General features: G+C 39.2%; 1 protein-coding gene across 1 annotated transcript; it reads left to right on the top strand.

The window, feature by feature from the left end:
* Positions 1-284: 284 nt before the first annotated feature.
* Positions 285-14,962, top strand: ctsf (cathepsin F). The gene is made up of 14 exons (XM_079556243.1): positions 285-744; positions 2,663-2,773; positions 3,620-3,701; positions 5,202-5,260; positions 5,584-5,659; positions 8,425-8,538; positions 8,711-8,859; positions 9,001-9,097; positions 10,209-10,289; positions 10,382-10,501; positions 11,991-12,055; positions 12,143-12,233; positions 12,309-12,367; positions 14,699-14,962. Exons 1-14 carry the CDS (start codon positions 460-462, stop codon positions 14,771-14,773), a joined length of 1,464 nt encoding a protein of 487 aa, XP_079412369.1. The 5' UTR covers positions 285-459; the 3' UTR covers positions 14,774-14,962.
* The last annotated feature ends 420 nt before the right edge of the window (positions 14,963-15,382 follow it).

The following is a 15,382-nucleotide window of genomic DNA, read 5'->3' on the forward strand; positions in this document are numbered from 1 at the left end:
CACTCATTGCTTCCTGGAACACGCAAATAACTCCTTTGTATCAAGAAATGTGTGAAAAACAGTTGTGTAACGGCAGCTGTGTCGCCCTCCGGCGGTTTGAAAATGTAACGAACTTCGAAGTCTTTGTTTATGATTGGTTTAAAAATACAACACACTGTCTACACTTAACACATAACATAATATTCCCTCTGAACTCATTCTCATTCGCGCTGTGATTTATGATACAAAACAATAATTTAGTAACGATAAGTACGCTGGTGTCTACATTTCCGGAGTTTATTGAACACACCTCCGCAGTCTCCGCCCAGCGTTTGTTTGGCAACACAACAGCATCTGCACAGCTCGTGACCACAGTGGACATTTTATTATAGATTTGAACGTCTTTCGTTAAACATCTGTTAGAATTCGCATTTCCTTGGCCACTCTCCCCCCTGGTCCTTGACGCCGTCAGCGGCAGAAATGGCGGCGGCTCTGCGCTTTAATCCTCTCCTCTTCCTGGCTCTGGCCGTGTCTGTCGCGCTCGGGATAGACCTCCAGCGGCCTCTGTTCGTCCCTCCGGGCCCTCCTCCCCCGGCTCCCCGGCCCCAGCAGGGCACCGAGCCGGCCCCGGGGGTTCCCGTCGGGCTGCAGGACTCGGACCCCGGCCTGAGGAAAGCGCTGCAGTTCGCCGAACAGCGCTACAACCGCGGCTCCAACGCCCTGCATCTGCGCAGAGTCAGCCGGCTGATCTCCGCCACGAAACAGGTCACTTACAAAACACCAACAGTTATGTTTTTATGCCTTAAAACATGTAATAGCCAGTTAATAGAGGGCGTGGGGTGTAGTCTTGTAATTCACATGTAGTTACAACATTTATAGAGAAGTTCAGTTGTTGTAAACAGCTTGGTAATGGGACAATGACAGATGATGCGTTCAGGATCTGCCATCAAATCATCACCAGCCTTTGTAAGTCTAAGTACAGACTGTACTTGTACCGCAGAAACTTCCCTTTTTACCTGATTTCATGTTTTTATTTTCCCAGAACCCCCATTTTTGAAACTGTAATTGCCCCACAGCCCCACTAGGATAAACTGAAGTCCAGAATACTAACGGGAGGCTCATTCGTAGGACAAAATCAGGCGAACAAGTGCAGTCATGGTGGAAGTAGAATATTTTAACCTCTTAACTCCCGCCTGAACCGAGAGCATTTTCTCCAGTTCAGCTTTACACAAATCCTGTAGCACCTCATTTGAAAGCTAAGACCTACAAAACTAAATCGATCTTTTTCCTCACATCATCAGATTTTTTTTCATCACTTTTTCGATTTTTTTTGTCAATTTTTGTCACTTTTTCGCCAATTTTTTCTCAATTTTTCGTCAAATTTTTGTTCATTTTTGTCGATTTTTTTGTCACTTTTTCGTCAAATTATTCGCATTTTTTTGTCAAATTCTTATCACTTTTTTGTCCATTTTTTGTCACTTTTTCGTCTATTTTTCGTCAAATTTTTGTTCATTTTTGTCCATTTTTTTTGTCACTTTTTCGTCAAATTATTCGCATTTTTTTGTCAAATTCTTATCACTTTTTTGTCCGTTTTTTGTCTCTTTTTCGTCTATTTTTTCTCAATTTTTCGTGAAACTTTTCTCATTTTTTTGTCAAATTTTTGTCATTTTTTAGTAATTTTTTTGTAAATTTTTTGTCACTTTTTCGTCAATTTTTTCTCACTTTTTTCACATTTTCATCCTTGTTTTCGTCTCAGTTTTGTTGCTATTTTCACACCTTTTTTCCAGAAGCTTTTGGGTTGGGGTAAAGCTGGAGAAAATGTGCTCGGTTCAGGTGGGAGTTAAGGGGTTAAGTCATTTTCTGCTTATCAACAGTACCACCGGTTTGGTTTTGTTGACTTCTAAAATAAGAGATAAGATAGGACTCATAATAGGACTTTATAATTTGGGCACGTCATAATAACGATAATAAATAGTGGATAGTAATGACAGCAAGGCAAGATGTCCAATGTGACTATATAATATGAAATCAGATGTTTATGCATTGATTGAAGGACAATTGTTATGATCAATAACAATAACTTATTCATTAACATGCTTATTCATTAACGGGCGGCACGGTAGCGCAGCGGTTAGCGCCTCCGCTTCACAGCTAGAAGGTCCCGGGTTCGACTCCCACCAAGGACGGGGCCTTTCTGTGTGGAGTTTGCATGTTCTCCCCGTGTCTGCGTAGGTTTCCTCCGGGTACTCCGGTTTCCCCTACCACTAAAAACATGTGCAATAGGTGAATCCTCCAGCCAGGTGATTCTGACCATCAGTCTGGCTCCACATCATGGAGATGGGTCCCCGGGCGCGGCACTGCCGTCGACCACTGCTCCTTACGGGTTGCCCCAGCGGCATCGAAGGATGGGTTAAATGCAGAGAACAAATTTCCCTACGGGGACAATAAAGTTAACAAACAAACAAAACAAACAAACAAAAAATGATGTGAAATGCAGCTTAAACCTCCTTGTTTGCCAATGCTGCAAATAATAGGGGGAGGAAAATATTTGAAAATTTTGAATAAAGTAATTCATGAATAACAATGTCTTAAGGTGGGGTTATGATACTCTTCCAACTGAATTTGTATTCTATCTTTTCTAATACAATCTAGTAAAGTGACATTATGTGTTTTTGTTTTGTAGGTGGTGAAAGGCGTCCGTTACTCCCTGACCGTGGAGCTCAGTAACACGCAGTGTAAGAAGTCGGCCATGCTCCGCACATGTGACTTCTACCCAGAGGCGCACAAGCTCAAGGTCCGTGCATTTAGGCTTAACTTAAAGTCTATGTTAGTTTATTTTAGTTGTTCTTGAGTGTCGCGGGGGGAAGTCTGGACCAGAGAGAGGAAGTCTATGAACCCTTTGTCAATTTTAATTGCAACAGCTCAGTTTGCTCAGCAGCCAACATGTCGACACGCTCCTGATCTTGTGACATGAACCCTGAGCAGCAGAAGAGCGATGTAGGTCACTATGCACTTAGTTATGCAAAGTGTTTGTGTGTTTTTGTAGGATTGTTCCCCTGCTGCACATCGATTCTAAACGCAGTCAAGAAAATGCAAACAAAGATAAAAGATAAATGTGTTTTTTGCCCTTTATCTCAAAGCATATCGCTAAGCATTATGGGATTAGCAGAAAACTAAGATTTTAAAAGTTAAAATACTGGAGTTATTGTTCACACGCAGTTATTGCAGTTACACGTATGACCTGAGGTGGTAGTAGTGATTATAAAACGGCTAACTTGCATCTAGTCCCTTTAACCTAAGAAGACAGTATGAACCTTTTACAAAGTCAAAAAAAGTGGTGCTAGTTTTGAACCTGTTCACTGTTCAACAATTGCCAATAAAACAGTTCTGATTACTTATGTATATATTATGTACTTCTACCATAACCCTATAGGTATTTAGTTTATTATGTATGAAGTACTTTCCAGAACTTTTCAACCCGAGACGCCTTTTCCGCCTCTGATTTAGAAGCCCAAGCCAACACTTGCCTTTGTTGCTCATTCCCTTTCATATGAAACCCACAGAAGAGCTATGCCTGTGTTGACGTTCGTGTTGGTATGTGGCGCTTTCCTCACCGAGCGCCGTGTCTTTGTTGTTTCAGACCGAGGTGTGTCTGTTCGAGGTGTGGGACATCCCGTGGGAGGGCACGTCCACGCTGCTCAAACAGAAGTGCGAGCCCAAAAGTGCGTCTGTGATAACGTTTACGGTATATTTGATCATGTTTCAGGTCTGTGCCATTATGGTCGACTGTTGTGGTTCCTAGACTCATAGGAACCTGAACATAACTCACATGCATCTCTTGTAGAGGTCTAAGTTAGCTTTTTTAACTGTATTTATTTATTTATATTTATGAGAAAACTGCTTCTGAGTGATTACTATTTCCCCACATACATTTCTAAGCTTGTGCATGTAGTTCCAGTGTTAATTTTGACAACATATTTTAATTTAGTCTTAGTCTTTTGACTGAAATGTAATTTAATTTTCAAAAATTAAAATTTCAAAAAAATCTTTTCAATTTTAGTCTAGTTTTAGCCGACTAAATTTAAGACTAATTTAGTCGGCTTTGCTTTTATAATATGTATTATAATCATATTTAATAAAGCTCTTCTGCTTCATGGAGCTGCTCCACATGAACAAAGCTCAGAGCTGATCCTTTGGCAGAGAATTTAAATGATCTGAGGCTCTTTCAGACTATGAATAGAAGTTTGGATGATTATAGTCTCTTCTTTTCATTTTTATTTAGTCTTATTTTAGTCGACTAAAACATCTGGACATTTTAGTCACAGTTTTAGTCTCATGAAAAACTTTTCATTTAGTTTTAGTCCAATTTTATTCATCAAAAATATCACTTTGACTAAAATTAAGACTAAATATTTTAGTCGACGAAATTAACACTGTGTAGTTCATCTGTTTTTGAATCTGGAGGTTTCCCCCTTTTTGGTAACACCTGTCATATTTTCTAATCAACATTTGTTAATTTATATGTGTCTATTCTTTTATTGTGCGAAAATAAATCTAAAATTCTAGACCCAATTGAGAAGGTATGTGCCATTTGAGGATTGTGACAATTTTGATTTAATCAGGGGCGGATCTAGAAAAAAAACTCATGGATGTTTATATTGGGGGTACGCAAGCTTTGATCGCAAAGGCAATTTTTCTGTTTAGATGCAGCTGAGCCTCCCAAAATTACATACAAATAGTAGCATTGTCCATAATATAAGTAGGGGTTTCTAACTCAAGTAAAATTTAAACTTTTGTAAAGAAATGAAAAGAAACAAATCATCATCTTGGGGCCACAGGAGTTGGGATCTGGCTCCTTATTTAGCTATAAAGTTGATGTAATTCTTTGTCCTGTCAAAAAAAGAACAGAGAGTGAGCCTCTGTAAGAACCCAAGTAGCTTCTAGAGCAGATGTGAGACATTACATCACATCAGTGACATTTACTAGGGGTGCCAGCTGTGCCACCCCTCTAGATCCGCCCCTGGATTCAATTGATCTTTCACTCCCATCATGGGTGTTGAAAAAAAGAATGAAAATCCTTATTGATCATGATTTGTTCTTTTATATTACACATACTTATGTTGTTTGTAAAATAAGGATCTGGAGATAAACATAACATCATGCGAATGTTTAGCACGGGTACCAATGTCACATGCATTTATTATTACTTCTCTGTTTCCCAGTGGATCCCGAATTGGAAGAAACCAACAAGATCCAGGACTGGTCTGCTCAGGCTGAAGAGGTGCAGTAACAAAGACATGACGCTATGAAAACACTGCACCAAAATAACCATTAAGCTGTGACACTACTGCTCCCCCACTGGCATCATCTGTTACCGGCTCATTACTTTTCCTTCACCACTTTAGATTAATATTATACACTTGCTGAGAATCATCCCCCCCTATAAAAAGAGAGTTTGTCCAGTTTATTTAAGTTGTCTGTGATTCTACTGTATGATGTTACACTAAAGCTCAACACAACCGGGTTCGTTTCAGATGAAGTGCTGTTTCACATTTCTTTTGTCTAAACCGCTGCATTATGTTGACGACTGTGGACCTTTCGCAGGTGGAGTCAATGAAGCTGCTGGGCCAGTTCAAAGAGTTCATGGTGAAATACAACAAAGGCTACAGCACTCAGGAAGGTACGGCATTCAGAGCCATGTACAGTATGTAACCTATGTGACTGTGAACCAAGATTTAAAACAGTAATCTCTCTGACGTCGGCAAGAAGGGACTTGTTTACAAATGAAAGAGCAAAACCAGTTCCGATGCAAATACTTTTGAAACAAGAATGCTAAATATTTGTCATCCAAGAACACACTTACCGTAAATTCTCTAATACTGGCCTGTATTCCATTAGCGGCCGGGTCTCTGACAGAGGCCGGGTCTCTGACAGAGGCCGGGTCTCTGACAGAGGCCGGGTCTCTGACAGGGGCCGGGTTCGCGGCTGGCGGAGGCAAATTAAAGCCGGTCTAAAACAGGCCGGGGCTTTTATTAGAAACTATAGCAGTAGAAATATTCCCCATGTTAGGAATTTGTCTCATACTGGTGTAAATGAAAACTCACGTGCAGGAAGTAACAAACTGAACCCGGGCCGAGGGGGACGCTGCGGAGGAGCTGATCCCAGCGTAACTTTGACACAGATTTAGACACTTTTCAAACCTCCTGTGATGATATTTGGAAACAGGGCAAATGTTGTGTGACCCTCCAGGGTTTTAATAAAGTCTCCATCGCGTCTTCAAAGCACGTCCAGCTGCTCCGTGTGCAGGTCAGTCCCACGCCTCAAAATAACTCCTCCCATCAGCGCGAGCGTCTCGTCTTCTCTCGGGTCAGTCTCATGATCGATCACAAACACAAACGCTCCGTCTAAACTCGCCTTTTACACAAGATAACAACAAATAATCCGGTCCGCGGTAAAAACGAAACAGAAACCTGCAGTGACACTGATGTCAAAGCTCCGCTAACAACAACGAAACACTTCCTGTTGTCCCGACAAAATAAAAGGCGTCAATGTTCCAGCCGCTGGGAGAGGGTTTGAAATGTTCATTAATAAATGAACCTAATATTTTAGGTGCAAATGGACACAAATCTCGTTTTTCTTCGTTTTCCTGGTCGTCCGTTTTGCTCAAATAGAAATAAAGGCCTGTCTCTAATTGTGGCCTGGTTCCAATAAAGGCCTGGTCCTAGATGCCCTTGAGTAAATAAAGGCCCCGGCCGATATTAGAGCATTTACGGTAATTTCTTAAACTTCTCTGATCTGTTGTTCGCGGAGTGGTTAAAGGAACAGGCCACCGTTTTCCCATACTGAGATATGTTCTTACCTGAGCTTAGACGAGTTGATGTGTACCTGTCTGGTCTTTGTGCGTGCGCTCATTCATGCAAAAAGACCAATGGGGCCAAAACGGGGGTAAAGTTAGAAGCGACCAAGCTCTTCCCCGTGTTCCCTATTTAAATACGGTTACGTGAGTAGTTACACGATCCAAGTATAATTACACAAAATTAAACATGTTGATTTTAAAGCGGATAAAAAGGGGAGCTATATCGTAAGGCGTAATAACACCTTAGGAGCACTTCGACGGCCGCGCAGTAAAGTGAAGATATGACTGCGTGGATGTCGAAGTGCTATTAAAGGAATAGGCCACCGTTTTTACATACTGAGATATGTTCTTACCTGAGCTTAGACGAGTTCTTTAGGACCTGTCTGATCTTCCCCCGTGCCTTCAGTCACGTAAACACAGCGCAGACGGCGTTAGCATTTAGCCTCTCCCTCTCTCCACTATAGCTCCAAAACAGGTCAAGATAGAAGCTACCAAGCTCTTCCACGTTTTCCCTATTTAAATATGGTTACGTGAAGTGTTCCACTACAAAGTATAATTACACAAAATTAAACAATGTGGATTTTCTAAGCGGATAAAAGGGGGAACTATATTGTAAGGCGTAATAATACCAGGAGTAATTTGGCATCCGCACAGTAAAGTGAAGATTACTGCGCGGATTTCGAACTACTCAAAATACACAATAATTACATTTTTAAATTCCGTCCAGTCCCTTTAAAAGAAAAACTGCTCTCAACTGATTAAGTGACCGAAAACCCTCAAGGGGCTTAATGAGTGGCAGCCTCCACAAGTTAAAATTAGGGCTGGGTACCGTTAAACGATACCATTACAGTATCGAAAATGAAGGTTTAGGTACTACCGGTATTGGAAAAATCAAAGTATCGAAAGCAGGTACTGAAAAGAAATATCGAATCTTTATATTCAAGTTTTTTATGCTGTTGGTTAAACAAATTTAAAAAGAAAAAAAAAAAAGTGAAAGAGAAGTGTAAAAAAAAAAATGCAAATAGTGGGAAAAATGTGGTTACATTTTTTGGGGAAAAAGGGAAATAACATGGGGAAAAATGGAAGAAAATGTTAAAAAAAAGGGGGGAAATTGAGAGAGAAAAAATTTAGGGGGGACATTTTTCTTTTAATTAAGTTTCATCTCAAACAACTAATACAAATATAAAAGAAATTAAATGGAAGGAAAAGAATAAATTAACATTATTCATCAGTTTTATGGTTCTAAATGAAAAATAATTAAGTATCAGTAACGAAAAAAGTATCGTTCAGGTATCGGTACCGAAAACGAAGTATCGTTAAAGTACTGGTATCGAAAAAAATGTAACGGTGCCCAGCCCTAGTTAAAATTAAGAATGAATTCTTCACCCCCTTCCGCCCCGTCTGTCTAATAAACCCCGTTCTGTTCATGTCTTTAAAAGCCAAACCCTTTAAAATAACAAAACAACAAGCATTAGTCAATGTGTGGTCAGGCTTAGACAGGTCATCGGGATTCAGTTGCATAAGCCATAACATCTTCAAAGAACAGTAATCTGATAATGCAATGTTTTTGTCTATTTGTTTGTTTGCAGAGGCCGATCGTCGTCTGAAGATCTTCCATGAAAACCTGAAAACAGCAGAGAAGCTTCAGTCCTTGGACCAGGGCTCAGCTGAGTACGGCGTGACCAAGTTCAGCGATTTAACTGGTGAGACTTATTATTATCATCACAAAATACTCATCATTTTGCTGTAGAGTTCCTGTTCCTGAAGTGATTCAATGAAACAAATAACAGACCTATGAATCAGTAGTTTTCTTTAGTATCTCCTTTCCGTTCTTTCCGTTATCTAAATAAAAATACCTGAGTGCTTTGTGTCCAGTGGAGGAGTTTCGCTCGGTGTATCTGAACCCGCTGCTGAGTCAGTGGACGCAGCACAGGCAGTTGAAGAGAGCGCCCCCTGCTGCTCAGCCCGCCCCCGACAGCTGGGACTGGAGGGAGCACGGCGCGGTCAATCCCGTCAAGAACCAGGTCGATTAAATACTCCTCATGTACCACAATAAAGCTGAACGCCTCCTCTGTCAAAACGATGTGATCAGTTACATAATCTCCCGTCCTTCAGCTGAATTGATTATGAAAAGGTCGCTTTCTGATGTGTTTTTGTGCTCGCAGGGCATGTGCGGCTCTTGCTGGGCGTTTTCCGTCATTGGAAACATCGAGGGGCAGTGGTTCCTTAAAAATGGATCTCTGATCTCCCTCTCTGAGCAAGGTCAGTCTTCAGTGTTTGTCAATAATGGGAAGAAAGCTCCCACTCCCACTCTTAACTCACCCACTTTTTCGGATTTACCCAAGACTAAAAGTTTCTCGACTGGCGCTTAAAGCCTCTCGGCCAGTGTCCCGTCTCATTTAGAAGCTAAGACCAACCAAATTCACCTAAACAATTTTTTTTCCCCTCCTTGTGTTGTTGCCGTGTTGTCGTTACTTTTGAGGATTTTTTTGCCACTTGTTCGTCACATTTTTGTCACTTTTTCGACTGTTTTTTGGTCTCTTTTTCATTGCATTTGTGTCACTTATTCGTCACATTTTTTGCCACATTTTTGCCACTTTTTTGCTGCATTTTTGTCATTTTTTTGTCGCTTTTTTGTTGCCACATTTTTGTCACAATTTTGTCACTTTTTTGACTGTTTTTTGGTCTCTTTTTCATTGCATTTGTGTCACTTATTCGTCACATTTTTCGTCACATTTTTGTCACCTTTTGTGATATTTTTGTCACTTTTTTGTCACTCATTCGGCTGTTTTTTGGTCTCTTTTTCATTGTATTTGTGTCACTTATTCGTCACATTTTTTGCCACATTTTTGTTACTTTTTTGCTGCATTTTTGTCACTTTTTTGTCACTTTTTTAACACTTTGTTGCCACTTTTTCGTCACAATTTTGCCACTTTTTCGACTGTTTTTGGTCTCTTTTTCATTGCATTTATGTCACATTCGTCACATTTTTCGCCACATTTTTGTCACTTTTTTAACACTTTGTTGTCACTTTTTTGTCGCTTTTTTTGACTCTTTTTTTTTTCCGTTTTTCAACTGTTTTTGGTTACGTAATCATTGCATTTGTGTCACTTTTTCGTCACATTTTTGTCACTTTTTCATCACATTTTTGTCATTTTTTTAACACTGTTACTTTTTGTTTTGCTTTTTCGTTGATTTTTTTTGTCGCTTTTTCGTACCGTTGACTTTTTTTTTCCAAGAAGCTTTTAAGTTTGGGCAATACCGAACTGGAAAAAAAAATGTGCTCGGTTCAGGTTGGGGTTAGGAGGTTAAATGACTTAGTCCTTTTGATGAAGTAACAACAAATAAGATCATTAATGAGTGTATTTTTCAGAGCTGGTTGACTGTGACGGGCTGGACCAGGCCTGCAGAGGAGGGCTGCCCTCAAACGCTTACGAAGCCCTCGAGAAACTCGGTTCGAGCTCTGACATCTTCTACATACATAATAAAGAAAATTCTACATACATTTGGATGAAATGGTAAAACAGCATCATGTGTTGTTTACAGGGGGGGTGGAGACGGAGAGCGATTACTCGTACACCGGACACAAGCAGAAGTGCGACTTCACCAGTGGAAAAGTGGTCGCCTACATCAACAGCTCCGTCGAGATCGACAAAGATGAGAAAGGTTTGTCAATTCCCCATGAGATCATTTGTTCCACCTACCCTACTCTACTTTACCTGCATTTTAAATGTTTCCACCAGCCCCTTTTGCAGTTAACTGGTACTTTTTGGTAACTATGGATACAGTATCAGATGCTAGAGAGTAATAGAAACACAACCAGGCTAAGTAGAGTTAGCTATTAAAGGGGGGGTATTATGCAAAATGGACTTTTTCAAGCTTTCCATCATATTATTATGTCATTCCCTCATTAAAAACATGCCTGAAGTGTTGCCTTGGCACATTCACGTATTTCAGAGTAATCTGTAAAAACTCTGATGGCGGCCATTTTAGGGATAGGTTTGCCTGAGTCCTCCTAGGAACGCCCCCACCTCCTGGAGACGCCTCCGAGCTTTCGTCACCAGCCGAGTAACCAACCACTGCTCCTCAGCAGAACCCCCTCCCCACTGATGCCACAGACAGCGTGTGGAGGGGGCGTGTCGGAAAGGCTCAGAGGTTCTTAAAGAGACAGAGGCCTATTTCAAGACATTCACTACAGCCATTTTGAGAGAGACATTTTATACAAGGCAGTTATTTTAATTTACTGCATTTACAGACCAACAGAAGGTTTGCTCATCATTGTAGTGTGATATAGACTGGTGCTATGGGACTGAAAAAAGCATAATACCCCCTCTTTAATAATTTTATTATACTCACGACTACACAGCATTCTCTCAAACACATATCAGATTTGTGGCCCCGATACCGTTTGTTTAGTTGCAACATGCCCTCAAAATAGATAAAATAAATCTTTTTTTCAGCTTGCATGCACATGTTATTTATGTGCTATACAAAATAAAGTTGACATTTAGCATCTGTCTTGAATTGACAAATGACCCCCTTTATGTCCATCTGTCTATTAATGTGCAATAAGACAATATTTTTAGTTAATTGTGTGCCAGATAGTTGGAACGATGTATATATTGATACTATGTTTTATCCTAGTAAATGTTTTTTCATACGTCATCTGTGCTGGATTGTTTTCGACTTGAAGATGTTTTACTTCTCACCCCTGGCTGGAGTTACAGCCTACTATGCAATTCTAGTCATTGTCAGTGCCTACACTTAAAGGGACTAGATGGAAGTTGTCATTTTTTACTCGCCACTGCTACCTCAGGTCTTTAGCGTAACTGCAGTTTCTATATTAAGCTTGTGAATGATGATATTTTGAGTGACAGTGCGGGCTTTTAGCAGCAGTTGTGGTGAATAGGTCTGGGCTCTTTTTACACATAGAGACATACAGGACATTGCTGGAGTAAGTAAGGGGTAGAAAATACACAATAATTACATTTTTAAATTCCATCTAGTCCCTTTAAAAGACTGATGAAGTGGCCTATATTGTTTTGTGGGGATGAGCCACGGCTATGTAACAGCCCAGTACAGATGATGCTTTCAAAATGTTTTACATGATGGAAAACTCCGGTGAGAGTGTTTTGTATATGGTTTCATCTTTCAGAAATTGCTGCTTGGTTGGCTGAACACGGACCCCTCTCTGTCGCTCTGAACGCTTTTGCGATGCAGGTGAGTTCTCCCACTACAGCGAGCGGAACCACAAGCTTTAACAAATTAGGAACTCATTGTTTTCTTTACTTACTCCAACGTGTGTAGTTTTACCGAAAGGGAGTGTCACACCCTCTCAAAATCTTCTGTAACCCCTGGATGATTGACCACGCAGTGCTGCTGGTCGGATATGGAGCCCGTAAGTCACTTTGTTCATGGAAAAGTACTTGTAAGGTATTTTAAAACTATTTACTTGATGTTTGGCTTTTCGCAGGTAAAGGCGTGCCATTCTGGGCCATCAAGAACAGCTGGGGAGAGGATTATGGGGAGCAGGTAACAATATGTCTATGCTTATTATGCATTGTGTGTTTACTGCTTCACTCAAGTCTTTACTTATTTAAAATGAACAAACACCATATCAATTTATTTTACTAAATAAGTATGAACGATGGTACGTTTTCTGCTCTATATTATATAATGATAATATTATATATGATCATATTTAGGCTTGGATTTGTTGTTTCAATTAACTCCCACCTGAACGGATCCGATTTTCTCCAGTTTGGCTTTACCCTAATCAAAAAGCTTCTTGAGAAAAAAGCACCAAAACTGCCGCAAAAAATGAGAAGAAAACAAGGATGTAGACGCGACAAAAAAGTGACAAAAACTCAACAAAAATTTGACAAAAACTCAACAAAAATGTGACAAAAATTCAACAAGAAATGACAAAAACTCAACAAAAAATTCAACAAAAATGTGACCAAAATTCAACAAAAATGTGACCAAAATTCAACAAAAATGTGACAAAAAATCAATAAAAATGTGACAAAAATTCAACAAAAATGTGACAAAAAATGTGACAAAAATTCAACAAGAAATGACAAAAACTCAACAAAAATGTGACAAAAATTCAACAAGAAATGACAAAAACTCAACAAAAAATTCAACAAAAATGTGACAAAAAATCAATAAAAATGTGACAAAAATTCAACAAAAATGTGACAAAAAATCAACAAAAATGTGACAAAAATTCAACAAAAATGTGACAAAAATTCAACAAAAATGTGACAAAAACTCAACAAAAATGTGACAAAAATTCAACAAAAATGTGACAAAAACTCAACAAAAATGTGACAAAAAATCAATAAAAATGTGACAAAAATTCAACAAAAATGTGACAAAAAATCTATAAAAATGTGACAAAAAATCAACAAAAATGTGACAAAAAATCAACAAAAATGTGACAAAAATTCAACAAAATGTGACAAAAATTCAACAAAAATGTGACCAAAATAAAAAAGTAAAACATAAAAAAGGTGACACAACACAGCAACAACGCGAGGAAAAAGATCAGCTTTGTGGGTCTTAGCTTTCAAATGAGGTGTTACACAGACCTATAGCCAAAGAGGACAGAATGCATTTGGTTCACGCGGGTGGTAGGAGGTTAATTTACATAAGATACTGTATGTGTCTTGTAGTCTCATACTTCAATATTCATGGTCTTAAAAATAGGAACCATAGAAAAATCTTTTAGTAGGCTGTTTTTTCTCATTCCTCCACATTTACATTGATTACGCCACTCGAGAGAATAATATATGGCAGCTCTGTCTCCTCCTACAGAGCATGTTCCAAAAAAGGACAAAAAGGCGGGAAACTCCTTCACAGTTGATCAAAGCCAAAAGCTAAAAATATACATGAATAAAACAAAAAACATTGTGGTTAAAAACATATGATACCTTATCGTATTTTTAGAAACAATAAAAGTTTTGGAGCCAGGCTTTAAAATTGTTTATGAGATAGACCTTTGGGAGTCGCCCCTGGCCACTAGAGGGCAGTATTGCAGCAATGTATCTTCGCCAATGGCAGGAGCCCTTGTTTTTGTGTTTTAACCTCTACCCCCGCCTTAGACGAGTGCAGTTTTTCCAGTTCGGCTTTACCCAAATCTAAAAGTTTCCCGACTGGAGAGCAACAGTGTAAAGCCTCATCGCGTTTTGGTCACATTTTTGGAGCTTTCTTTTTTTGTTTGTTGGTGTTACATCGTTCTGTGGTCGCCTTTTTTGTCGCTCTTTTGCCACTTTTTTGTTGTGTTATTGTAGCTTTTCTGGCACGTTTTTGTCACTCTTTTGTTGCTTTTTTGCTCGTTTCCGTTGTTATATTGACACTTTGTTCAAGAAGCTTTTATATTTAGGTAATGCCAAACTGTAGAAAATGTGCTCAGTTCATGCGGGGCTTAAGCAGTGTTGTTTTTATGCTTAGGATGAAGTAAAATGGACAAAAATTCAACAAAAATGTGACAAAAAATCTGCAAAAATGTGACAAAAATTCAACAAAAATGTGACAAAAATGTGACAAAAAATCAACAAAAAATCAGCAAAAATGTGACAAAAAATCAACAAAAAATCAGCAAAAATGTGACAAAAAATCAACAAAAAATCTGCAAAAATGTGACAAAAACTCAACCAAAAAAGTGACAAAAATGTGACCAAAATGTTTGTGTGCTCAGTTCATGTGGGGCTTAAGCAGTGTTGTTTTTATGCTTAGAATGAACTAAAATGGACTCTTAAAATGGATCCCTTTTTCACCTTTACATTATTATTCATTATGAAACAATGACAGCATATGTTTAGAGAACGCCCTCGTTGATGCTGTACTTCTCGTTGTCAGGGTTACTACTACCTGTACAGAGGGTCCAACGCCTGCGGGATCAACAAGATGGCTTCCTCAGCTGTGGTGAACTGAACCAGCTCACATCTCACAGTTACTCTCATCAAACTGTGTTCGAAATGCACCAAGACACCAGCACCTTCAATGTCAAAGCTACTGATTCTCCAAGAACATACTTTACCTCCATACCTCATGTCTCCCGTCAGTGTTATCAGCAATACCAAGCCTGTAGACATTTAATCACAAATTAAAAGGACAAAGATGCATTTTTTCTAGGAGCTTAACTCATTATTGATGCTGTTTGTATGCAATGTTTTATCCCTTCGTCTTACCGTGTCATAAGGCCGAGGATACTTTACTTTTTAGCCAAGGCATGTGTTACTTGTTCTCCAAGGACTATTGAAAGGCACATACAATTTAATTTATGCTTTCATGAAATTGGCCAAACTCTGGCACAACTCTAAATGAAGGGTGAATAAAAAAGGTTGCACAAAGTCTCTGTGGTATTTTTTTATAAAACAATCAAGGTCACGAGAGATACTTTTAGAAGAAAAAAATACAGCTTTTACAACACATTCAACTTGTGTTTGAGTGTAGCACAGTTTCTAACACAGACCTGACCTTAAATCTAAAATACTCACTGAATACAACATTTCTAAGCAATTATTAGTGGCAGTTTGTGGT

Source organism: Gobius niger (assembly GCF_951799975.1).
Source record: "Gobius niger genome assembly, chromosome: 5".
NCBI classification, from domain to species: Eukaryota; Metazoa; Chordata; class Actinopteri; order Gobiiformes; family Gobiidae; genus Gobius; species Gobius niger.

Coding starts and splice junctions, on each gene's coding strand:
- ctsf (XM_079556243.1), top strand. CDS start 460: ATGGCGGCGGCTCTGCGCTTTAATCCTCTCCTCTTCCTGGCTCTGGCC. Junction 2,774..3,619: donor CAGAGGCGCACAAGCTCAAG/GTCCGTGCATTT, acceptor TTGTTGTTTCAG/ACCGAGGTGTGTCTGTTCGA. Junction 10,502..11,990: donor GATCGACAAAGATGAGAAAG/GTTTGTCAATTC, acceptor TTCATCTTTCAG/AAATTGCTGCTTGGTTGGCT.